At 73.3% G+C, this 24,369-nt stretch overlaps 1 protein-coding gene across 1 annotated transcript; it reads left to right on the top strand.

Annotated features, from left to right (window-relative positions):
• The first annotated feature begins 1,274 nt into the window (after window positions 1-1,274).
• Window positions 1,275-7,756, top strand: LOC142818279 (putative gonadotropin-releasing hormone II receptor). The gene is made up of 3 exons (XM_089781864.1): window positions 1,275-2,384; window positions 5,208-5,412; window positions 6,841-7,756. The coding sequence occupies exons 1-3, from the start codon at window positions 1,758-1,760 to the stop codon at window positions 7,278-7,280; spliced, it is 1,272 nt and encodes a 423-aa protein (XP_089637990.1). The 5' UTR covers window positions 1,275-1,757; the 3' UTR covers window positions 7,281-7,756.
• Window positions 7,757-24,369: the final 16,613 nt, after the last annotated feature.

Below are 24,369 nucleotides of genomic sequence, written 5' to 3'. Positions count from 1 at the left end.
GTGAGTGAGTGTGTGTGTGAGTGCGTGTGAGGTTGAGTGCAGGCAACTCAGGGTGTGAGTGTGAGTGTGAGTGCATCTGTGTGAGGCTGTGTCCGCAGGTGATGAGGTGGCGTTGCACGTCTGTGTGTGAATGCATGTGTGTGTGTGTGTGAGTGCGTGTGAGTGAGTGTGTGTGTGAGTGCATGTGAGGCTGAGTGCAGGCAACTCAGAGTGTGAGTGAGTGCATCTGTGTGAGGCTGTGACCGCAGGTGAGGAGGGGGCGTTGCATGTCTGTGTGTGAGTGCGTGTGAGTGAGTGTGTGAGTGCGAGTGCGTGTGAGTGAGTGTGTGTGAGTGCGTGTGAGGCTGAGTACAGGCAACTCAGGGTGTGAGTGTGAGTGCATCTGTGTGAGGCTGTGACCGCAGGTGAGGAGGGGGCGTTGCATGTCTGTGTGTGAGTGAGTGTGTGAGTGCGAGTGCATGTGAGTGAGTGTGTGTGAGTGCGTGTGAGGCTGAGTACAGGCAACTCAGGGTGTGAGTGTGAGTGCATCTGTGTGAGGCTGTGACCGCAGGTGAGGAGGGGGCGTTGCATGTCTGTGTGTGAGTGCGTGTGAGTGAGTGTGTGAGTGCGAGTGCGTGTGAGTGAGTGTGTGTGAGTGCGTGTGAGGCTGAGTACAGGCAACTCAGGGTGTGAGTGTGAGTGCATCTTTGTGATGCTGTGAGCGCAGGTGATGGGGGCGTTGCACGTCTGAGTGTGTGAATGCACGTCAGAGCTGTTGCAAAGGCTTTGCTGCACGAGTTTCTTACATCAGGAGGCAACCTGAGCCGTCAAGGGCATCTCCTTGATCATCTGCGTCAGCGGCCGGTGAGCCGCGTGGGGGGCAGGTGGCAGGCTGCAGCCCGGGGCCGGGGGGGCTCAGTCAGAGGGAGGCTGCCCGTGCAAGGCCTGCGGAGGGAGGTTCTGGGCCCGGAGCGGGACCCAGCAGGTGCCAAGCGAGCGGGAGCTGTGCCCAGAGGTGAGGAGGGCGGGCGGGTGGCATGGGCCCTGCTCCGGGGTCCTGGCACTTGCGAGCCCGGTGTGCTGGGGGGAGGGATGCCCCGGGCAGGGGACAGGGCTAGGCTGGGCAGGCAGCCGATGGCCCAGGTCTGGACAAGCCTGGGGGAGGTGGATGGAGTGGGCCGGGGGCTGTGGGGACCGGCCGGGGGAGCCTCTCCCACTAGCAGGGACGGTGCGGCTCCCGTGTGGGCGGGGCAGGGCGTGCGCCGGGCGGGCAGGGCGTGCGCCGGGCGGGCAGGGCGTGTGCCGGGCGGGCAGGGCGTGTGCTGGGCGGGCAGGGCGTGTGCCAGGCGTGGCACAGACGCTGCGCTGGCCGGAGCTCACGAACACGCTGCCAGCCGGGGGGAGGGGGAGGCGCAGCCCTTGCCTTGCTGAGCAGAGGCTGCTGTCTGGACTCAGAGCGGCCCTGCAGCGGGTCCGGTGGGGAGTCCCCCTGCACTCCTGGGCAAGCCATGGGGCCCTGGCAGGGAGGGTGTGGGGCTGTGCCCAGCTCCCTGCCCTCCCCTCTCCAGAGCCAGCCCCACACCCCTCAGCTGGAGCCCGTCGCCGTGGTGTCTGGGCTGCCCGGAGAGGCAGGTCCGGGGAAGCAGGGGACAGAGGGAAGGGAGGAGGCTCAGGGCCTGGCCCTGCCGGGGGGGCACACGCTTCGTCCAGCCATGCCAGGCCATCTGGCTGGGGCTCGGCCCTGCTAGGGGTGCCCTGTGCCTGGCACGGTGCCAAGGATGCTGCCGGGCGCTGCGTGGGGGAGGGGTGCTGATGCCGTCTGTCCGTCTGTCGCGGCAGGAGGAAGCCGGCCTGGCCCCCGTGCCCCTGGGATGAACGGCAGCCTGGGAGCGGGCAGCGTGGCCTGCAGCAGCCTCCTGCCCTCGCCGGGCGGCTGTGGGTGGGGCCCCTGGCCCAACGGCAGCGAGGGGGCCCTGCGGCTGCCCACCTTCTCCCCGGCCGCCCAGGCCCGCGTCACCCTCACCTTCATGCTCCTCGTGCTCGCGGCCGCCGGCAACCTGGCGGTGCTGCGGGCGGGCGCGGGCGGGCGGCGCGGGCGGCTCTCCCACGTCCGCCTGCTCCTGCTGCACCTGGCGGCCGCCGACCTGCTGCTCAGCTTGGTGGTGATGCCGCTGGACGCCGCCTGGAACCTCACGCTGCAGTGGCGGGCGGGCGACCCGGCCTGCCGCCTCCTCATGTTCCTCAAGCTGCTGGCCATGTACGCCTCGGCCTTCGTCACCGTGGCCATCAGCCTGGACCGCCAGGCCGCCGTCCTGCGCCCGCTGGCGGCCGCCCAGGCCCACCGCCGGAACCGCCGCATGCTCTGCGTGGCCTGGCTGCTGAGCGCCGCGCTCTCCGTGCCGCAGGTACCGCTGCCCCTTCCCCGTGGTACCACTGCCCCTCCCCCCGTGGTACCGCTGCCCCCGCGCCGGTACCCGCTGCCGCTTCCCCCGTGGTACCGCTGCCCCCGCGGCGGTACCCGCTGCCGCTTCCCCCGTGTTACCGCTGCCCCCGCGCCGGTACCCGCTGCCGCTTCGCCCGTGGTACCGCTGCCCCTCCCCCCGTGGTACCGCTGCCCCCGCGCCGGTACCCGCTGCCGCATCCCCCGCAGTACCGCTGCCCCCGCGCCGGTACCCGCTGCCCCTTCCCCCGTGGTACCGCTGCCCCCGCGCCGGTACCCGCTGCCGCTTCCCCCATGGTACCGCTGCCCCCGCGCCGGTACCCGCTGCCGCTTCCCCCGTGGTACCGCTGCCCCCGTGCCGGTACCCGCTGCCCCTCCCCCCGTGGTACCCCTGCCCCCGCGCCGGTACCTGCTGCCCCTCCCCCCATGGTACCTCTGCCCCCGCGCTGGTACCTGCTGCCCCTTCCACCGTGGTACCGCTGCCCCCGCGCTGGTACCCGCTGCCGCTTCCCCCGTGGTACCTCTGCCCCCGCGCCGGTACCCGCTGCCCCTCCCCCCGTGGTACCGCTGCCCCCGCGCCGGTACCCACAGCCCCGTCCCCTGTGGTACTGCTGCCCCCGCGCTGGTACCCGCTGCCCCTTCCACCGTGGTACCGCTGCCCCCGCGCCGGTACCCGCTGCCGCTTCCCCCGCGGTACCGCTGCCCCCGCGCCGGTACCCGCTGCCCCTCCCCCCGTGGTACCCCTGCCCCCGCGCCGGTACCCGCTGCCCCTCCCCCCGTGGTACCTCTGCCCCCGCGCCGGTACCCGCTGCCGCTTCCCCCGTGGTACCGCTGCCCCCGCGCCGGTACCCACTGCCCCTTCCCCCGTGGTACCGCTGCCCCCGCGCCGGTACCCGCTGCCCCTTCCCCCGTGGTACCGCTGCCCCGGGCCGGTACCCGCTGCCCCTTCCCCCGTGGTACCGCTGCCCCGGGCCGGTACCCGCTGCCCCTTCCCCCATGGTACCGCTGCCCCGGGCCGGTACCCGCTGCCCCTTCCCCCGTGGTACCGCTGCCCCGGGCCGGTACCCGCTGCCCCTTCCCCCGTGGTACCGCTGCCCCCGGGCCGGTACCCGCTGCCCCTTCCCCCGCGGTACCGCTGCCCCCGCGCCGGTACCCGCTGCCGCTTCCCCCGCGGTACCGCTGCCCCCGCGCCGGTACCCGCTGCCCCTCCCCCCGCGGTACCGCTGCCCCCGCGCCGGTACCCGCTGCCCCTCCCCCCGTGGTACCCCTGCCCCCGCGCCGGTACCCGCTGCCCCTCCCCCCGTGGTACCCCTGCCCCCGCGCCGGTACCCGCTGCCCCTCCCCCCGTGGTACCCCTGCCCCCGCGCCGGTACCCGCTGCCCCTCCCCCCGTGGTACCCCTGCCCCCGCGCCGGTACCCGCTGCCCCTCCCCCCGTGGTACCCCTGCCCCCGCGCCGGTACCCGCTGCCCCTCCCCCCGTGGTACCCCTGCCCCCGCGCCGGTACCCGCTGCCCCTCCCCCCGTGGTACCCCTGCCCCCGTGCCGGTACCCGCTGCCCCTCCCCCCGTGGTACCCCTGGCCCCGCGCCGGTACCCGCTGCCCCTTCCCCCGTGGTACCGCTGCCCCCGTGCCGGTACCCGCTGCCCCTTCCCCCGTGGTACCGCTGCCCCCGCGCCGGTACCCGCTGCCCCTTCCCCCGTGGTACCGCTGCCCCCGCGCCGGTACCCGCTGCCCCTTGCCCCGTGGTACCACTGCCCCCGCGCCGGTACTGGGGCCAGGCGGGGGGATGGGGCCGGGGGTAGGCGCGGGGCCGGGCTGAGGGTGGGGGCTCGGGGCCGGGCGGGGGTAAGTGCGGGGCCGGGGACCGGGATAGGCGGGGGGTTGTGGCTGGGCGGGGGTAAGTGCGGGGCGGGGGACAGGGGCCGGGCGGGGGTAGGTGCGGGGCCGGGGGTAGGCGGGGGTAAGTGCGGGGCTGGGGCCGGGCGGGGGTAGGTGCGGGGCCGGGCGGGGGTAAGTGCGGGGCTGGGGCCGGGCGGGGGTAGGTGCGGGGCCGGGCGGGGGTAGGCGCGGGGCCGGGGCCGGGCGGGGGTAAGTGCGGGGCTGGGGCCGGGCGGGGGTAGGCGCGGGGCCGGGGCCGGGCGGGGGTAAGTGCGGGGCTGGGGCCGGGCGGGGGTAGGCGCGGGGCCGGGGCCGGGCGGGGGTAGGTGCGGGGCCGGGCGGGGGTAAGTGCGGGGCTGGGGCCGGGCGGGGGTAGGTGCGGGGCTGGGGCCGGGCGGGGGTAGGTGCGGGGCCGGGCGGGGGTAGGCGCGGGGCCGGGGCCGGGCGGGGGTAGGCGCGGGGCCGGGGCCGGGCGGGGGTAGGCGCGGGGCCGGGGCCGGGCGGGGGTAAGTGCGGGGCTGGGGCCGGGCGGGGGTAGGTGCGGGGCCGGGCGGGGGTAGGCGCGGGGCCGGGGCCGGGCGGGGGTAGGTGCGGGGCTGGGGCCAGGCGGGGGTAGGTGCGGGGCCGGGCGGGGGTAAGTGCGGGGCTGGGGTCGGGCGGGGGTAGGTGCGGGGCCGGGCGGGGGTAGGTGTGGGGCCAGGCGGGGGTAGGTGCGGGGCCGGGCGGGGGTAAGTGCGGGGCTGGGGTCGGGCGGGGGTAGGTGCGGGGCCGGGCGGGGGTAGGCGCGGGGCCGGGGCCGGGCGGGGGTAGGTGCGGGGCTGGGCGGGGGCAGGCGCAGGGCCGGGGGGCCGGGGGTAAGTGCAGGGCGGGAGGCCGGGCCCAGCTCTCCTCTCTCCCCGTTGGCTCCCAGCTGTTCCTGTTCCACACGGTGACGGTGCGGGCCCCACAGAACTTCACCCAGTGCACCACGCAGGGCAGTTTCCCGCGGCCCTGGCACGAGGCGGCCTACAACATGCTCAGCTTCGCCGGCCTCTTCCTCCTGCCCCTGCTCATCATGCTCTGCTGCTACGGCCGCATCCTGCTGGAGATCTCCCGGCGCATGGGCGCCCGGCGCGGTGAGTGCACGAGAGGGGGGAGAGCAGCAGACTCCCGGCTGTGTCCCTAGCCGCGTGGTAGCAGCATGGCTCAGGCCCTGGGGGCGGGGTCCCTGTGGAACTTGCGGCTGGAGCTAGCTGCAGGGGGCTGGTGAGAAGTGGGGCTGGGAGTGGGCCTGGGGACACGTGGGGCGAGTGGGGCTGGGGAGGAGCAGGCAGGGCGGGGCACGGGCCTGGGGACACGTGGGGCGAGTGGGGCTGGGGAGGAGCAGGCAGGGCGGGGCACGGGCCTGGGGACACGTGGGGCGAGTGGGGCTGGGGAGGAGCGGGTGGGGCGGGGCACGGGCCTGGGGACACGTGGGGCGAGTGGGGCTGGGGAGGAGCGGGCGGGGCACGGGCCTGGGGACACGTGGGGCGAGTGGGGCTGGGGAGGAGCAGGCAGGGCGGGGCACGGGCCTGGGGACACGTGGGGCGAGTGGGGCTGGGGAGGAGCGGGTGGGGCGGGGCACGGGCCTGGGGACACGTGGGGCGAGTGGCGCTGGGGAGGAGCGGGCGGGGCACGGGCCTGGGGACACGTGGGGCGAGTGGCGCTGGGGAGGAGCGGGTGGGGCACGGGCCTGGGGACACGTGGGGCGAGTGGGGCTGGGGAGGAGCGGGCGGGGCGGGGCACGGGCCTGGGGACACGTGGGGCGAGTGGCGCTGGGGAGGAGCGGGCGGGGCACGGGCCTGGGGACACGTGGGGCGAGTGGGGCTGGGGAGGAGCGGGCGGGGCACGGGCCTGGGGACACGTGGGGCGAGTGGCGCTGGGGAGGAGCGGGCGGGGCACGGGCCTGGGGACACGTGGGGCGAGTGGCGCTGGGGAGGAGCGGGCGGGGCACGGGCCTGGGGACACGTGGGGCGAGTGGCGCTGGGGAGGAGCGGGTGGGGCACGGGCCTGGGGACACGTGGGGCGAGTGGGGCTGGGGAGGAGCGGGCGGGGCGGGGCACGGGCCTGGGGACACGTGGGGCGAGTGGCGCTGGGGAGGAGCGGGTGGGGCACGGGCCTGGGGACACGTGGGGCGAGTGGGGCTGGGGAGGAGCGGGCGGGGCGGGGCACGGGCCTGGGGACACGTGGGGCGAGTGGCGCTGGGGAGGAGCGGGCGGGGCACGGGCCTGGGGACACGTGGGGCGAGTGGGGCTGGGGAGGAGCGGGCGGGGCGGGGCACGGGCCTGGGGACACGTGGGGCGAGTGGCGCTGGGGAGGAGCGGGCGGGGCACGGGCCTGGGGACACGTGGGGCGAGTGGGGCTGGGGAGGAGCGGGCGGGGCGGGGCACGGGCCTGGGGACACGTGGGGCGAGTGGGGCTGGGGAGGAGCGGGCGGGGCGGGGCACGGGCCTGGGGACACGTGGGGTGCGGGGGGGTCGGCAGCTCCCCCGCTCCGCCCCCACTGCCTGCTCCCCCCGCTCCAGGCTCCCCCCGGGAGGTGCCCCTGCGGTGCTCCACCAGCAGGATGCCGCGGGCGCGGCTGCGCGTGCTGCGGCTCAGCCTGGCCATCGTGGGCTCCTTCGTGCTGTGCTGGACGCCCTACTACCTGCTGGGCCTGTGGCACTGGTTCTGCCCCCGCGCCATGGAGCGCGCCGTCCCGCCGGCCCTGAGCCACGTCCTCTTCCTCTTCGGCCTGCTCAACGCCTGCCTGGACCCGCTCACCTACGGCCTCTTCTCCATCCCCCGGGCCAGGGGCTGCTGCACGGGGGGGCCCGGAGCCGGCCCGGATCCCTGCTCCCCGGCAACCGGCTCCTCCCGCTGCTCCGCCACCTCGGCCCACGCCAGGCGGGGCGCCCCGGCCGCCCCCGAGACCCAGAGCCACCCGGGCAGCGGGGCCAGCAGCATCCGCAGCAGCTGCCTGTGAGCCGGGGCCCTGGCAAAGCCCGGTGCACGGAGGGGCTGGCGGGGGGGAGTCGTCTTCCCCCCCCCCCCCGACACTGCCTGGCCCCTGGGATGTGCCCCGAGCCCTGGCCCCGCGTGGGGCTGGGTGCTCAGTCTGGGCTTGCAGTCTCCACCTGCCTGGGGGCGGCTTGGGGCAGGGGCAGCCCCCCACTCCCTGGCCAGGGACCCCTTGGGCGGGGAGGGCTGGAGCCTCCTTTGGAGTCTGCTGGCTGTGGGTGCATGGGGCACTGGCTCCGCTGGGTGTGTGGGCCCTGGCCGAGGCCTGGCCCTCCGGCGGGTGGCAGGGGGGCCAGATGGACACGGGTTGCCGGGAAGTTGGGCTCCAGCTCATAGGCTCCGTGGGCGCCAGCACTCGCAGCGTGGGATCTGGGGAAGGTGGCGCACACAGGCTGGCCAGTGCTGGGCCAGGGAGGAAGTGGGGGACGTGGGGCCCGAGGGGCTGGGGGAATGGGCCCAGGGGGACGTGGGGCCCGAGGGGCTGGGGGGCAGTGGGACCCGGGGGGCAGTGGGGCCGAGGGGCTGGGGGAATGGGCCCAGGGGGACGTGGGGCCCGAGGGGCTGGGGGAATGGGCCCAGGGGGACGTGGGGCCCGAGGGGCTGGGGGGCAGTGGGACCCGGGGGGCAGTGGGACCCGGGGGGCAGTGGGCCGAGGGGCTGGGGGAACGGGCCCAGGGGGACGTGGGGCCCGAGGGGGCAGTGGGACCCGGGGGGCAGTGGGCCGAGGGGCTGGGGGAACGGGCCCAGGGGGACGTGGGGCCCGAGGGGCTGGGGGAATGGGCCCAGGGGGACGTGGGGCCCGAGGGGCTGGGGGGCAGTGGGACCCGGGGGGCAGTGGGGCTGAGGGGCCGGGGGAACGGGCCCAGGGGGACGTGGGGCCCGAGGGGGCAGTGGGACCCGGGGGGCAGTGGGCCGAGGGGCTGGGGGAACGGGCCCAGGGGGACGTGGGGCCCGAGGGGGCAGTGGGGCCCAAGGGGCTAGGCTGCAGCATGGCCAGCTGGGCTCCGGAGCAGCGTGTGCGTCACCGGGCGGCTTTGCTCGTATCCGAGGCGGCACAGGCAGCTCTTGCAGCTGGAGACCAGCTAATCCCGGGGGCCTTGGCAGAACCTTGCTCCGCACCAGCAGCTCCGCCTGCTCCCTGCCCCGTCCTTGCTCGCCCACTGGCCTCCTGTCCCTGCAGCACCAGGCTCTGGGGGGCGGGGTCCCAGGCAAGTAGCTCCGCCCAGCCCCGCCCTGCCTGCAATGGGGCGCCCCTCGCTGTGGGGCCTGGGAGGAGCCAAGGGGCTGAGGTGGGGCTGGGCAGGGGGCAGCTCACGAGAGGGTGGGTGGGAGCGAGGAGGTGAGATTAGGGAGCCAACCTCCCCCCTTCCTGGTGCTGCTGCCCCATGCCCTGGCCCCAGGGGTGCAGGGGGGCGGAACCACGCGCAGGCTGCTGCTGGACTGGGGCTGCTGCAGCCCCTTGCTCGGGCTGGGCCCAGGCCAGCAGGCGCTGGGGGGGGCTGAGAGCCACCCTGGGGGAGGGGTCGGTGCGGGCGTGGGAGGCGCTAGCCTGGGATTCCAACACCCGGCCTTGTCTTGGTACCTTCTGCCAGTGCGGGCGCTTGCCGGGGGGGGAGGGGACACAGCAGGAATTAGAGGGGGCTGCCGCTTCATCTCCCCTCCTGTTGCCGGGGCCTAGGGGAGTGGGGCCATTGTAGCCCTGTAGCCGGGCACATCTCCAGACAGAAGAGACAGGAACAGTCTGATGGGCGACCCCGCGGTGGCTGGCACACCCTGCCTAGTAGGAACGGGCCACGGAGGCCAGGCCACGACCCCGCGGTGGCTGGCACACCCTGCCCAGTAGGAACGGGCCACGGAGGCCAGGCCACGACCCCGCGGTGGCTGGCACACCCTGCCCAGTAGGAACGGGCCACGGAGGCCAGGCCACGACCCCGCGGTGGCTGGCACACCCTGCCCAGTAGGAACGGGCCACGGAGGCCAGGCCACGACCCCACGGCGGCTGGCACACCCTGCCCAGTAGGAACGGGCCACGGAGGCCAGGCCACGACCCCGCCATGGCTGGCACACCCTGCCCAGTAGGAACGGGCCACGGAGGCCAGGCCACGACCCCGCCATGGCTGGCACACCCTGCCCAGTAGGAACGGGCCACGGAGGCCAGGCCACGACCCCGCGGTGGCTGGCACACTGGCTGGGGCAGTGCAAGTGCAGACTCCCTACCTGTCTGGGGCAGTGCTCTGGTGCCTAGCCCCTGCCCAGAGCCAGACCACGCTCCAGAGTCCCTGCGGGCAGCATGGCACTGGGTCTGCTGCTCAGCCTGCTCGGGGCTGGCCCTGTGGGCAGGGCTCCACGGCGGGCGTAGCAGTAACCCCCCCCTTTGCTCCGGGCTCTGCCCTGGCTCCCTGTGCTCTGCCAGGGAGCCCACGCCCGGGCCCTTTGGGACGCGCCTGCCCTGGCCTGGGAGGGTCGTGGAACGGGGTCGGGTGGGGGGGCAGCAGCAGAGTCTGGCGTCTCTTCCCCCGCAGGAGGAGCTGGGAGAACTGGGAGCCCCCACGTGGCAGACACGAGGGCTGGCACCCAGCCAGCCCCTGCGCTGAGGCAGGGCCACGCGACCCTCCACCAGCCCTGCTAGCTGCCTGACTCGTTCCTGACGCTCATGGCAGGGCTCCCCCCCCCCCCCCCGGTCCCGCCCTGGCCAGCCGGGCGCCAGCTGCGTAGCCAGAGGCCTGGGCTGAGCCCTGCGGTGACCCCTGCTGGACATCTGCCCGGCCATTGGGGCGTGAGGGGAGGAGGGTGTGACGGCGCGTTGAGGGTTCCCCGTCTCCTGCACCCCGAAATGGCGCAAACAGACTGCACCAGCCGGTGGAATAGAGGAAGTTTATTGCCTCTCCAGGATACAGCCCAGCACAGATGGAATCTGGTCACAGAGCTGGGCTAGGATGCCTCAGGCCCCCTTGAGATGGGGGAGACTGGGCCCCTAAACTCCAGCCTCTTTCCCTAGGCTGTCTCCTCCATGATCCCAGCCCACTCTCCTCCAGCCCTGCCCCCCAGCGCGGGCAGCATCCACCTTCCTTTGTTCCTCTCCATGGGGGGTGTCTGGTTCAACAGGTTTGGCGTCACCTTTGCATAATGAGGTTTTCCCTGCTGGGTCTTACTCCAGACAGCAGGGGTCACCACAGCCCAGCAAGTACCCCCCCTACGTCACAGGGGTGTCAGTGTTGACTTGGGGGACGTCTATCAACGACCGGTCCCCTCGCAAGGGGCCACATCACGCCTGCGCCCGGCCTGTGAACCCAGCCCCACGGGACGGGCTCTGCAAGCCACACGGGCCGGCCCGGCCTGGACTCCGGCAGACAGCTGCCAAGGGCAGCGTCTCCTCTCTCTGTCCAGCCTCTCGGCGGTAGGGAACAGACGCCGAGATCCCGGCCTGCCTGGCGCTCTGGGCCGAGAGATTGCTGCACCTGGCGCTCACCGGAACCTGCCCGTAACCCCCGTGTCGGGCCGAGTTCATAAAGCCGTGGTCAGCGCCTGGTGGGAGTGGCTGCCCCTGGCCGTGGCGTGAGACGCACGTGGGTTCGGGCACTAAGCCCAGCCTGGGAAGAGCCCTCGGGACCAGCCGGCTCCCCGGCAAGGCTGTGAACATGCATCAGGAGTCACGTTTGCAGCACTGAGCGGGATGGGCCAGACCCCGCGGGGTCTCTGTCCGGGCCGCCTTGGGGCACTGAACGGCCGGGCTGCAGCATCACCCTGTGAGTCTGACTGTGCAGCCCACGGCGCCTCGCCCGCTCTGCAGGGCCCCAGGCTGCCCAGGGACACGCAGGCCCGTGCTGCCAGCCCAGAGCTGTGCCACACCTGGCTACGCCGGGCCGGGCCGGGCCGGTCCCCCGACTGCCTCTGGCCCTCCACTGGCAGGAGGGGGGCTCAGCCCTCCTTGGACACTGCTGCGGCAGCCGCGCGAAGGGCATCTAGCCTCTGGGAGCCCCTTTGGGCAAGGCCCCCGGGGGCAGGCGAGCTGCCTGCAGGGGAGGGAGGCCGAAGGCTTTGCCGGTGGCAGGGTCCAAGCCCCAGGCCCTGCGCGCGGAGACAGCCTGGGAGGCTGACCTGGGTATGGAACCTTCCCGCCCGGCGTCAGCCCAGGCTGCTTTGGCCCAGCTGTGAAGGTGGCAACCGAGTCACGGCCCCTGGGGAGCAAGCTGGGAGTCAGGCCAGGGCAGCAGGGTGCCCCAGCCAGCCCGCGGGGGGGGGGGGGGGCAGCGGCTGGGGGCTGCAGAAGTGGCTGCTGTGTGGCCAAAGGAGGGGGGCTGGGGAGGCAATGTGTTTCATCGAAGGCCTCCTGGCACGTGGGTGTTAGCGGGGGGCGGCGACCGAGCACTCTGCCTGGCTGGGGGGGCTCACCCAGCCCAACGCGAGCAGGGGGGGCTAATCGCTGAAAACGGAGGGGCCTCTCGCCTGCCCCCGAGGGAGGGGAGTACAGTGGCGGGGGGGGGGGTGCTTATGTGCCTGCGCCTCTTGGCTGCCTTGTCTATAGTGCAGAGCCCTGTCCAGGGGCGGCTCTCGGAGCCCCCCTCAGCCTTGTCCGTGAGGGACACTCCACCGTGCCCTGGGAAACCCGCCCAGGCTACGCGCCCCCCAGCCAGACGCATCAGGCGCAAGCTTTTAGGTCCCCCCCCAGGCTTCCCACAAGCCCTGTCTCCTGGGGGCCAGGCCTGGTGACTGACCGGTCCCCTCTGGCCTTTGGGTGCAAAGGAGCCAGGAGGGAGCCGATTCCTGTGGCTACTCGGGGCGCAAGGCCCCGCTCCTGGAGCCCTGGGTGGGGGGGTTCCAGGGCCAAGGGGTGGCCTGAGACAGGCTGTGGGGGGCAGGCGGAACACGTGTGCCCTGCTGCTCAGAGCCCGTCTCCCCGTGGCCTGGGGCTCGTGGCCCTCGGGGGCTCTGGCTGCACCGTGCGCTTACACCCGGCTGCAGACACGGATGGGAGTCAAACTGGGGGGGGGGCTGTCCAGTCTAGTGGCCCTGGGCCCACTCTGTGGGGCAGTCCCTGGCTGTGTTGGGCTGGGGGTGCCCCCTGCTGGCCGGTGTCTGTGTGCACTGCCCTGGGGCGGGGGGGGGGGGGGGTCCCTGAGGACAGGCACAGGCCATGGCTCAGCCTGGCCGGGGGAAGGGGTGTGAACAAAGGGGGGGCTGGGCACAGACTGGCGGGTGCGGGGGGTTCAGGGGCCTGTGCCCCGCCCCAGGGGGCTGAGGCACCTGCCCTGACTCCTGCGTCCACATGGAACCCGGGCGGGGCCGTATCTCGGAGCAGCAATAACCCCCCCCCCCGTGCTACTGGCGGGCGGAGTCACATCTCGCTGCAGACGGGGGTGCAGGGTCGGGGGCCTTTCCCAGCGACCTGCTGGGCTCCCTCCCCCTCCCCCCTGCCCAGGCGTGTGGGGAGCCCCCTGCTCCTGCCCCCGGCAGCACGGCCCCCCCCCCCCTCGCCCGGCCCCTCGGTGCCGCCGGCCCCCGTCTCTGGGAAAAAGCTCTTGAGCAGCAGCGCTTGGCTGATGCTGACCACGACCAGCAGGAGACGCGGCGGTTCAGCTCCTCGGCCCGGCTCCAGTGCGGAGCCTCCCGCAGCCGGTAGCGCGTCTGCGAGTCGGCCACGCTGCTCAGAGCCTCGTGGGTGGCGGCGCAGGCCGACTCCATCTGGGGAGACAGGCATCCCTGGGGCCTGCGGCACGGCCGGGGCAGAGCCGGGCCCAGCGCTCAGAGCTGGGCTCCATGGGGGCCCGGCCTCCTCCAGCCGGGGGGGCTGAGCGGGGCGGAGAGGGCACCCAAGCCTAGGCCTGCATGGCCCGGACAGATGCTCCCGGTGCCTGGCTCTCTCCTGGGACACCAACCCAAGCCAGACTGGGGCCAGAGACCTCGCTCCGGCTGGCCTGGCCTCTGCCCGCAACCAGGCTCCAGTTCCACGGCACACGCCTTCCCGGTCCCTCCCGCTGCAGCCGGACCGCGCCACCCTGCCCCCGGCAGGGCCGTTACCGGGGCCTGGAAGTTCTGCTTTTAGCGAGAGCTGCAGGAGCCAGCCCCCCCGGCCACCCCGGCCAGGGAATTAACCCCCCCGCCCAGCCTAGCTGACCCCCGCCCACCCCGGCCAGGGAATTAACCCCCCCGCCCAGCCTAGCTGACCCCCGCCCAGGGAATTAACCCCCCCGCCCAGCCTAGCTGACCCCCGCCCACCCCGGCCAGGGAATTAACCCCCCCACCCAGCCTAGCTGACCCCCGCCCACCCCGGCCAGGGAATTAACCCCCCCCCACCCAGCCTAGCTGACCCCCGCCCACCCCGGCCAGGGAATTAACCCCCCCCCACCCAGCCTAGCTGACCCCCGCCCACCCCGGCCAGGGAATTAAACCCCCCCACCCAGCCTAGCTGACCCCCGCCCACCCCGGCCAGGGAATTAACCCCCCCCCCCGCCCAGGGAATTAACCCCCCCACCCAGCCTAGCTGACCCCCGCCCACCCCGCCCAGGGAATTAACCCCCCGCCCAGCCTAGCTGACCCCCGCCCACCCCGGCCAGGGAATTAACCCCCCCCCACCCAGCCTAGCTGACCCCCGCCCACCCCGGCCAGGGAATTAACCCCCCCCCCCGCCCAGGGAATTAACCCCCCCACCCAGCCTAGCTGACCCCCGCCCACCCCGCCCAGGGAATTAACCCCCCGCCCAGCCTAGCTGACCCCCGCCCACCCCGGCCAGGGAATTAACCCCCCCACCCAGCCTAGCTGACCCCCGCCCACCTCGGCCAGGGAATTAACCCCCCCCACCCAGCCTAGCTGACCCCCGCCCACCCCGGCCAGGGAATTAACCCCCCCCCCCGCCCAGGGAATTAACCCCCCCACCCAGCCTAGCTGACCCCCGCCCACCCCGGCCAGGGAATTAACCCCCCCCCCCCAGGGAATTAACCCCCCCACCCAGCCTAGCTGACCCTCGCCCACCCCGCCCAGGGAATTAACCCCCCCGCCCAGCCTAGCTGACCCCCGCCCACCCCGGCCAGGGAATTAACCCCCCGCCCAGCCTAGCTGACCCCCGCCCACCCCGCCCAGGGAATTAACCCCCCCACCCAGCCTAGCTGACCCCCGCCCACCCCGCCCAGGGAATTAACCCCCCCCCGCCCAGAGAATTAACCCCCCCGCCCAGCCTAGCTGACCCCGCCCACCCCGGCCAGGGAATTAACCCCCCCCCCCCCCAGGGAATTAACCCCCCCGCCCAGCCTAGCTGACCCCCGGCCAGGGAATTAACCCCCCCACCCAGCCTAGCTGACCCCCGCCCACCCCGGCCAGGGAATTAACCCCCCCACCCAGCCTAGCTGACCCCCGCCCACCCCGCCCAGGGAATTAACCCCCCCACCCAGCCTAGCTGACCCCCGCCCACCCCGGCCAGGGAATTAACCCCCCACCCAGCCTAGCTGACCCTCGCCCACCCCGGCCAGGGAATTAACCCCCCCACCCAGCCTAGCTGACCCTCGCCCACCCCGGCCAGGGAATTAACCCCCCCACCCAGCCTAGCTGACCCCCGCCCACCCCGGCCAGGGAATTAACCCCCCCACCCAGCCTAGCTGACCCCCGCCCACCCCGGCCAGGGAATTAACCCCCCACCCAGCCTAGCTGACCCCCGCCCACCCCGCCCAGGGAATTAACCCCCCCACCCAGCCTAGCTGACCCCCGCCCACCCCGGCCAGGGAATTAACCCCCCCCACCCAGCCTAGCTGACCCCCGCCCACCCCGGCCAGGGAATTAACCCCCCCCACCCAGCCTAGCTGACCCCCGCCCACCCCGGCCAGGGAATTAACCCCCCCGCCCAGCCTAGCTGACCCCCGCCCACCCCGCCCAGGGAATTAACCCCCCCACCCAGCCTAGCTGACCCCCGCCCACCCCGCCAGGGAATTAACCCCCCCGCCCAGCCTAGCTGACCCCCGCCCACCCCGGCCAGGGAATTAACCCCCCCGCCCAGCCTAGCTGACCCCCGCCCACCCCGGCCAGGGAATTAACCCCCCCGCCCAGCCTAGCTGACCCCCGCCCACCCCGGCCAGGGAATTAACCCCCCCGCCCAGCCTAGCTGACCCCCGCCCACCCCGGCCAGGGAATTAACCCCCCCGCCCAGCCTAGCTGACCCCCGCCCACCCCGGCCAGGGAATTAACCCCCCCACCCAGCCTAGCTGACCCCCGCCCACCCCGCCCAGGGAATTAACCCCCCCACCCAGCCTAGCTGACCCCCGCCCACCCCGGCCAGGGAATTAACCCCCCCACCCAGCCTAGCTGACCCCCGCCCACCCCGGCCAGGGAATTAACCCCCCCCCACCCAGCCTAGCTGACCCCCGCCCACCCCGGCCAGGGAATTAAACCCCCCCACCCAGCCTAGCTGACCCCCGCCCACCCCGGCCAGGGAATTAACCCCCCCCCCCGCCCAGGGAATTAACCCCCCCACCCAGCCTAGCTGACCCCCGCCCACCCCGCCCAGGGAATTAACCCCCCGCCCAGCCTAGCTGACCCCCGCCCACCCCGGCCAGGGAATTAACCCCCCCCCCACCCAGCCTAGCTGACCCCCGCCCACCCCGGCCAGGGAATTAACCCCCCCCCCCGCCCAGGGAATTAACCCCCCCACCCAGCCTAGCTGACCCCCGCCCACCCCGCCCAGGGAATTAACCCCCCGCCCAGCCTAGCTGACCCCCGCCCACCCCGGCCAGGGAATTAACCCCCCCACCCAGCCTAGCTGACCCCCGCCCACCCCGGCCAGGGAATTAACCCCCCCCCCACCCAGCCTAGCTGACCCCCGCCCACCCCGGCCAGGGAATTAACCCCCCCCCCGCCCAGGGAATTAACCCCCCCACCCAGCCTAGCTGACCCCCGCCCACCCCGGCCAGGGAATTAACCCCCCCCCGCCCAGGGAATTAACCCCCCCACCCAGCCTAGCTGACCCTCGCCCACCCCGCCCAGGGAATTAACCCCCCCGCCCAGCCTAGCTGACCCCCGCCCACCCCGGCCAGGGAATTAACCCCCCGCCCAGCCTAGCTGACCCCCGCCCACCCCGCCCAGGGAATTAACCCCCCCACCCAGCCTAGCTGACCCCCGCCCACCCCGCCCAGGGAATTAACCCCCCCCCGCCCAGAGAATTAACCCCCCCGCCCAGCCTAGCTGACCCCGCCCACCCCGGCCAGGGAATTAACCCCCCCCCCCCCGCCCAGGGAATTAACCCCCCCGCCCAGCCTAGCTGACCCCCGGCCAGGGAATTAACCCCCCCACCCAGCCTAGCTGACCCCCGCCCACCCCGGCCAGGGAATTAACCCCCCCACCCAGCCTAGCTGACCCCCGCCCACCCCGCCCAGGGAATTAACCCCCCCACCCAGCCTAGCTGACCCCCGCCCACCCCGGCCAGGGAATTAACCCCCCACCCAGCCTAGCTGACCCTCGCCCACCCCGGCCAGGGAATTAACCCCCCCACCCAGCCTAGCTGACCCTCGCCCACCCCGGCCAGGGAATTAACCCCCCCACCCAGCCTAGCTGACCCCCGCCCACCCCGGCCAGGGAATTAACCCCCCCACCCAGCCTAGCTGACCCCCGCCCACCCCGGCCAGGGAATTAACCCCCCACCCAGCCTAGCTGACCCCCGCCCACCCCGGCCAGGGAATTAACCCCCCACCCAGCCTAGCTGACCCCCGCCCACCCCGGCCAGGGAATTAACCCCCCCACCCAGCCTAGCTGACCCCCGCCCACCCCGGCCAGGGAATTAACCCCCCCCCCCCCCCCGCCCAGGGAATTAACCCCCCCCCGCCCAGCCTAGCTGACCCCCGCCCACCCCGGCCAGGGAATTAACCCCCCCACCCAGCCTAGCTGACCCCCGCCCACCCCGGCCAGGGAATTAACCCCCCCCCGCCCAGGGAATTAACCCCCCCGCCCAGCCTAGCTGACCCCCGCCCACCCCGGCCAGGGAATTAACCCCCCCACCCAGCCTAGCTGACCCCCGCCCACCCCGGCCAGGGAATTAACCCCCCCACCCAGCCTAGCTGACCCCCGCCCACCCCGCCCAGGGAATTAACCCCCCCGCCCAGGGAATTAACCCCCCCGCCCAGCCTAGCTGACCCCCGCCCACCCCAGCCAGGGAATTAACCCCCCCACCCAGCCTAGCTGACCCCCGCCCACCCCGGCCAGGGAATTAACCCCCCCCCACCCAGCCTAGCTGACCCCCGCCCACCCCGGCCAGGGAATTAACCCCCCCCCGCCCAGGGAATTAACCCCCCCACCCAGCCTAGCTGACCCCCGCCCACCCCGCCCAGGGAATTAACCCCCCCCCCCCGCCCAGGGAATTAACCCCCCCACCCAGCCTAGCTGACCCTCGCCCACCCCGCCCAGGGAATTAACCCCCCGCCCAGCCTAGCTGACCCCCGCTCACCCCGGCCAGGGAATTAACCCCCCGCCCAGCCTAGCTGACCCCCGCCCACCCCGCCCAGGGAATTAACCCCCCCACCCAGCCTAGCTGACCCCCGCCCACCCCGGCCAGGGAATTAACCCCCCGCCCAGCCTAGCTGACCCCCGCCCACCCCGGCCAGGGAATTAACCCCCCCCACCCAGCCTAGCTGACCCCCGCCCACCCCGGCCAGGGAATTAACCCCCCCGCCCAGCCTAGCTGACCCCCGCCCACCCCGCCCAGGGAATTAACCCCCCCCCCCGCCCAGGGAATTAACCCCCCCACCCAGCCTAGCTGACCCCCGCCCACCCCGCCAGGGAATTAACCCCCCCGCCCAGCCTAGCTGACCCCCGCCCACCCCGGCCAGGGAATTAACCCCCCCGCCCAGCCTAGCTGACCCCCGCCCACCCCGGCCAGGGAATTAACCCCCCCGCCCAGCCTAGCTGACCCCCGCCCACCCCGGCCAGGGAATTAACCCCCCCACCCAGCCTAGCTGACCCCCGCCCACCCCGGCCAGGGAATTAACCCCCCCACCCAGCCTAGCTGACCCCCGCCCACCCCGGCCAGGGAATTAACCCCCCCCACCCAGCCTAGCTGACCCCCGCCCACCCCGGCCAGGGAATTAAACCCCCCCACCCAGCCTAGCTGACCCCCGCCCACCCCGGCCAGGGAATTAACCCCCCCCCCCCGCCCAGGGAATTAACCCCCCCACCCAGCCTAGCTGACCCCCGCCCACCCCGCCCAGGGAATTAACCCCCCGCCCAGCCTAGCTGACCCCCGCCCACCCCGGCCAGGGAATTAACCCCCCCCCACCCAGCCTAGCTGACCCCCGCCCACCCCGGCCAGGGAATTAACCCCCCCCCCCCGCCCAGGGAATTAACCCCCCCACCCAGCCTAGCTGACCCCCGCCCACCCCGCCCAGGGAATTAACCCCCCGCCCAGCCTAGCTGACCCCCGCCCACCCCGGCCAGGGAATTAACCCCCCCACCCAGCCTAGCTGACCCCCGCCCACCCCGGCCAGGGAATTAACCCCCCCCACCCAGCCTAGCTGACCCCCGCCCACCCCGGCCAGGGAATTAACCCCCCCCCGCCCAGGGAATTAACCCCCCCACCCAGCCTAGCTGACCCCCGCCCACCCCGGCCAGGGAATTAACCCCCCCCCGCCCAGGGAATTAACCCCCCCACCCAGCCTAGCTGACCCTCGCCCACCCCGCCCAGGGAATTAACCCCCCCGCCCAGCCTAGCTGACCCCCGCCCACCCCGGCCAGGGAATTAACCCCCCGCCCAGCCTAGCTGACCCCCGCCCACCCCGCCCAGGGAATTAACCCCCCCACCCAGCCTAGCTGACCCCCGCCCACCCCGCCCAGGGAATTAACCCCCCCCGCCCAGAGAATTAACCCCCCCGCCCAGCCTAGCTGACCCCGCCCACCCCGGCCAGGGAATTAACCCCCCCCCCCCGCCCAGGGAATTAACCCCCCCGCCCAGCCTAGCTGACCCCCGCCCACCCCGGCCAGGGAATTAACCCCCCGCCCAGCCTAGCTGACCCCCGCCCACCCCGCCCAGGGAATTAACCCCCCCACCCAGCCTAGCTGACCCCCGCCCACCCCGCCCAGGGAATTAACCCACCCCCGCCCAGAGAATTAACCCCCCCGCCCAGCCTAGCTGACCCCGCCCACCCCGGCCAGGGAATTAACCCCCCCCCCCGCCCAGGGAATTAACCCCCCCACCCAGCCTAGCTGACCCCCGCCCACCCCGGCCAGGGAATTAACCCCCCCACCCAGCCTAGCTGACCCCCGCCCACCCCGCCCAGGGAATTAACCCCCCCACCCAGCCTAGCTGACCCCCGCCCACCCCGGCCAGGGAATTAACCCCCCACCCAGCCTAGCTGACCCTCGCCCACCCCGGCCAGGGAATTAACCCCCCCACCCAGCCTAGCTGACCCTCGCCCACCCCGGCCAGGGAATTAACCCCCCCACCCAGCCTAGCTGACCCCCGCCCACCCCGGCCAGGGAATTAACCCCCCCACCCAGCCTAGCTGACCCCCGCCCACCCCGGCCAGGGAATTAACCCCCCACCCAGCCTAGCTGACCCCCGCCCACCCCGGCCAGGGAATTAACCCCCCCCACCCAGCCTAGCTGACCCCCGCCCACCCCGGCCAGGGAATTAACCCCCCCCCCCCGCCCAGGGAATTAACCCCCCCCCGCCCAGCCTAGCTGACCCCCGCCCACCCCGGCCAGGGAATTAACCCCCCCACCCAGCCTAGCTGACCCCCGCCCACCCCGGCCAGGGAATTAACCCCCCCCCGCCCAGGGAATTAACCCCCCCGCCCAGCCTAGCTGACCCCCGCCCACCCCGGCCAGGGAATTAACCCCCCCGCCCAGCCTAGCTGACCCCCGCCCACCCCGGCCAGGGAATTAACCCCCCCACCCAGCCTAGCTGACCCCCGCCCACCCCGCCCAGGGAATTAACCCCCCCGCCCAGGGAATTAACCCCCCCGCCCAGCCTAGCTGACCCCCGCCCACCCCAGCCAGGGAATTAACCCCCCCACCCAGCCTAGCTGACCCCCGCCCACCCCGGCCAGGGAATTAACCCCCCCACCCAGCCTAGCTGACCCCCGCCCACCCCGGCCAGGGAATTAACCCCCCCCCGCCCAGGGAATTAACCCCCCCACCCAGCCTAGCTGACCCCCGCCCACCCCGCCCAGGGAATTAACCCCCCCCCCCCCGCCCAGGGAATTAACCCCCCCACCCAGCCTAGCTGACCCTCGCCCACCCCGGCCAGGGAATTAACCCCCCGCCCAGCCTAGCTGACCCCCGCTCACCCCGGCCAGGGAATTAACCCCCCGCCCAGCCTAGCTGACACCCGCCCACCCCGCCCAGGGAATTAACCCCCCCCCCCGCCCAGGGAATTAACCCCCCCACCCAGCCTAGCTGACCCCCGCTCACCCCGGCCAGGGAATTAACCCCCCGCCCAGCCTAGCTGACCCCCGCCCACCCCGGCCAGGGAATTAACCCCCCGCCCAGCCTAGCTGACCCCCGCTCACCCCGGCCAGGGAATTAACCCCCCCACCCAGCCTAGCTGACCCCCGCCCACCCCGGCCAGGGAATTAACCCCCCGCCCAGCCTAGCTGACCCCCGCCCACCCCGGCCAGGGAATTAACCCCCCCACCCAGCCTAGCTGACCCCCGCCCACCCCTCCCAGGGAATTAACCCCCCGCCCAGCCTAGCTGACCCCCGCCCACCCCGCCCAGGGAATTAACCCCCCCGCCCAGCCTAGCTGACCCTCGCCCACCCCGCCCAGGGAATTAACCCCCCCGCCCAGCCTAGCTGACCCCCGCCCACCCCGGCCAGGGAATTAACCCCCCCGCCCAGCCTAGCTGACCCCCGCCCACCCCGGCCAGGGAATTAACCCCCCGCCCAGCCTAGCTGACCCCCGCCCACCCCGGCCAGGGAATTAACCCCCCGCCCAGCCTAGCTGACCCCCGCCCACCCCGGCCAGGGAATTAACCCCCCCCCCCCCGCCCAGGGAATTAACCCCCCCACCCAGCCTAGCTGACCCCCGCCCACCCCGCCCAGGGAATTAACCCCCCCCCCCCCCGCCCAGGGAATTAACCCCCCCACCCAGCCTAGCTGACCCTCGCCCACCCCGCCCAGGGAATTAACCCCCCGCCCAGCCTAGCTGACCCCCGCTCACCCCGGCCAGGGAATTAACCCCCCGCCCAGCCTAGCTGACCCCCGCCCACCCCGGCCAGGGAATTAACCCCCCCACCCAGCCTAGCTGACCCCCGCCCACCCCGGCCAGGGAATTAACCCCCCGCCCAGCCTAGCTGACCCCCGCCCACCCCGGCCAGGGAATTAACCCCCCCACCCAGCCTAGCTGACCCCCGCCCACCCCTCCCAGGGAATTAACCCCCCGCCCAGCCTAGCTGACCCTCGCCCACCCCGCCCAGGGAATTAACCCCCCCGCCCAGCCTAGCTGACCCCCGCCCACCCCGGCCAGGGAATTAACCCCCCGCCCAGCCTAGCTGACCCCCGCCCACCCCGGCCAGGGAATTAACCCCCCCGCCCAGCCTAGCTGACCCCCGCCCACCCCGGCCAGGGAATTAACCCCCCCCCGCCCAGGGAATTAACCCCCCCGCCCAGCCTAGCTGACCCCCGCCCACCCCGGCCAGGGAATTAACCCCCCCCCCCCCCCCCGCCCAGGGAATTAACCCCCCCGCCCAGCCTAGCTGACCCCCGCCCACCCCGGCCAGGGAATTAACCCCCCCACCCAGCCTAGCTGACCCCCGCCCACCCCGGCCAGGGAATTAACCCCCCGCCCAGCCTAGCTGACCCCCGCCCACCCCGGCCAGGGAATTAACCCCCCCACCCAGCCTAGCTGACCCCCGCCCACCCCGCCCAGGGAATTAACCCCCCCACCCAGCCTAGCTGACCCCCGCCCACCCCGCCCAGGGAATTAACCCCCCCCCGCCCAGAGAATTAACCCCCCCGCCCAGCCTAGCTGACCCCGCCCACCCCGGCCAGGGAATTAACCCCCCCCCCCGCCCAGGGAATTAACCCCCCGCCCAGCCTAGCTGACCCCCGCCCACCCCGCCCAGGGAATTAACCCCCCCACCCAGCCTAGCTGACCCCCGCCCACCCCGCCCAGGGAATTAACCCCCCCCCGCCCAGAGAATTAACCCCCCCGCCCAGCCTAGCTGACCCCGCCCACCCCGGCCAGGGAATTAACCCCCCCCCGCCCAGGGAATTAACCCCCCCACCCAGCCTAGCTGACCCCCGCCCACCCCGGCCAGGGAATTAACCCCCCCACCCAGCCTAGCTGACCCCCGCCCACCCCGCCCAGGGAATTAACCCCCCCACCCAGCCTAGCTGACCCCCGCCCACCCCGGCCAGGGAATTAACCCCCCACCCAGCCTAGCTGACCCTCGCCCACCCCGGCCAGGGAATTAACCCCCCCACCCAGCCTAGCTGACCCTCGCCCACCCCGGCCAGGGAATTAACCCCCCCACCCAGCCTAGCTGACCCCCGCCCACCCCGGCCAGGGAATTAACCCCCCCACCCAGCCTAGCTGACCCCCGCCCACCCCGGCCAGGGAATTAACCCCCCACCCAGCCTAGCTGACCCCCGCCCACCCCGGCCAGGGAATTAACCCCCCCACCCAGCCTAGCTGACCCCCGCCCACCCCGGCCAGGGAATTAACCCCCCCCCCCCGCCCAGGGAATTAACCCCCCCCCGCCCAGCCTAGCTGACCCCCGCCCACCCCGGCCAGGGAATTAACCCCCCCACCCAGCCTAACTGACCCCCGCCCACCCCGGCCAGGGAATTAACCCCCCCCCCGCCCAGGGAATTAACCCCCCCGCCCAGCCTAGCTGACCCCCGCCCACCCCGGCCAGGGAATTAACCCCCCCGCCCAGCCTAGCTGACCCCCGCCCACCCCGGCCAGGGAATTAACCCCCCCACCCAGCCTAGCTGACCCCCGCCCACCCCGCCCAGGGAATTAACCCCCCCCGCCCAGGGAATTAACCCCCCGCCCAGCCTAGCTGACCCCCGCCCACCCCAGCCAGGGAATTAACCCCCCCACCCAGCCTAGCTGACCCCCGCCCACCCCGGCCAGGGAATTAACCCCCCCCCCACCCAGCCTAGCTGACCCCCGCCCACCCCGGCCAGGGAATTAACCCCCCCCCGCCCAGGGAATTAACCCCCCCACCCAGCCTAGCTGACCCCCGCCCACCCCGCCCAGGGAATTAACCCCCCCCCCCCGCCCAGGGAATTAACCCCCCCACCCAGCCTAGCTGACCCTCGCCCACCCCGGCCAGGGAATTAACCCCCCGCCCAGCCTAGCTGACCCCCGCTCACCCCGGCCAGGGAATTAACCCCCCCACCCAGCCTAGCTGACCCCCGCCCACCCCGGCCAGGGAATTAACCCCCCGCCCAGCCTAGCTGACCCCCGCCCACCCCGGCCAGGGAATTAACCCCCCCACCCAGCCTAGCTGACCCCCGCCCACCCCTCCCAGGGAATTAACCCCCCGCCCAGCCTAGCTGACCCCCGCCCACCCCGCCCAGGGAATTAACCCCCCCGCCCAGCCTAGCTGACCCTCGCCCACCCCGCCCAGGGAATTAACCCCCCCGCCCAGCCTAGCTGACCCCCGCCCACCCCGGCCAGGGAATTAACCCCCCCACCCAGCCTAGCTGACCCCCGCCCACCCCGGCCAGGGAATTAACCCCCCGCCCAGCCTAGCTGACCCCCGCCCACCCCGGCCAGGGAATTAACCCCCCCGCCCAGCCTAGCTGACCCCCGCCCACCCCGGCCAGGGAATTAACCCCCCCCCCCGCCCAGGGAATTAACCCCCCCACCCAGCCTAGCTGACCCCCGCCCACCCCGCCCAGGGAATTAACCCCCCCCCCCGCCCAGGGAATTAACCCCCCCACCCAGCCTAGCTGACCCTCGCCCACCCCGCCCAGGGAATTAACCCCCCGCCCAGCCTAGCTGACCCCCGCTCACCCCGGCCAGGGAATTAACCCCCCGCCCAGCCTAGCTGACCCCCGCCCACCCCGGCCAGGGAATTAACCCCCCCACCCAGCCTAGCTGACCCCCGCCCACCCCGGCCAGGGAATTAACC

Source organism: Pelodiscus sinensis, chromosome 14 (assembly GCF_052426305.1).
Source record: "Pelodiscus sinensis isolate ZL-2025 chromosome 14, ASM5242630v1, whole genome shotgun sequence".
Lineage (NCBI taxonomy): Eukaryota > Metazoa > Chordata > Testudines > Trionychidae > Pelodiscus > Pelodiscus sinensis.
This window is presented reverse-complemented; position numbering and strand designations above follow the sequence as displayed.

What these genes read in the sequence shown, in the direction of transcription:
- LOC142818279 (XM_089781864.1), top strand. Translation starts at nt 1,758, where the DNA reads ATGCTGCCGGGCGCTGCGTGGGGGAGGGGTGCTGATGCCGTCTGTCCG. An exon ending in CCGCGCTCTCCGTGCCGCAG is followed by an intron (nt 2,385 to 5,207) that starts GTACCGCTGCCC and finishes GTTGGCTCCCAG; the next exon opens with CTGTTCCTGTTCCACACGGT. An exon ending in GCGCATGGGCGCCCGGCGCG is followed by an intron (nt 5,413 to 6,840) that starts GTGAGTGCACGA and finishes CCCCCGCTCCAG; the next exon opens with GCTCCCCCCGGGAGGTGCCC.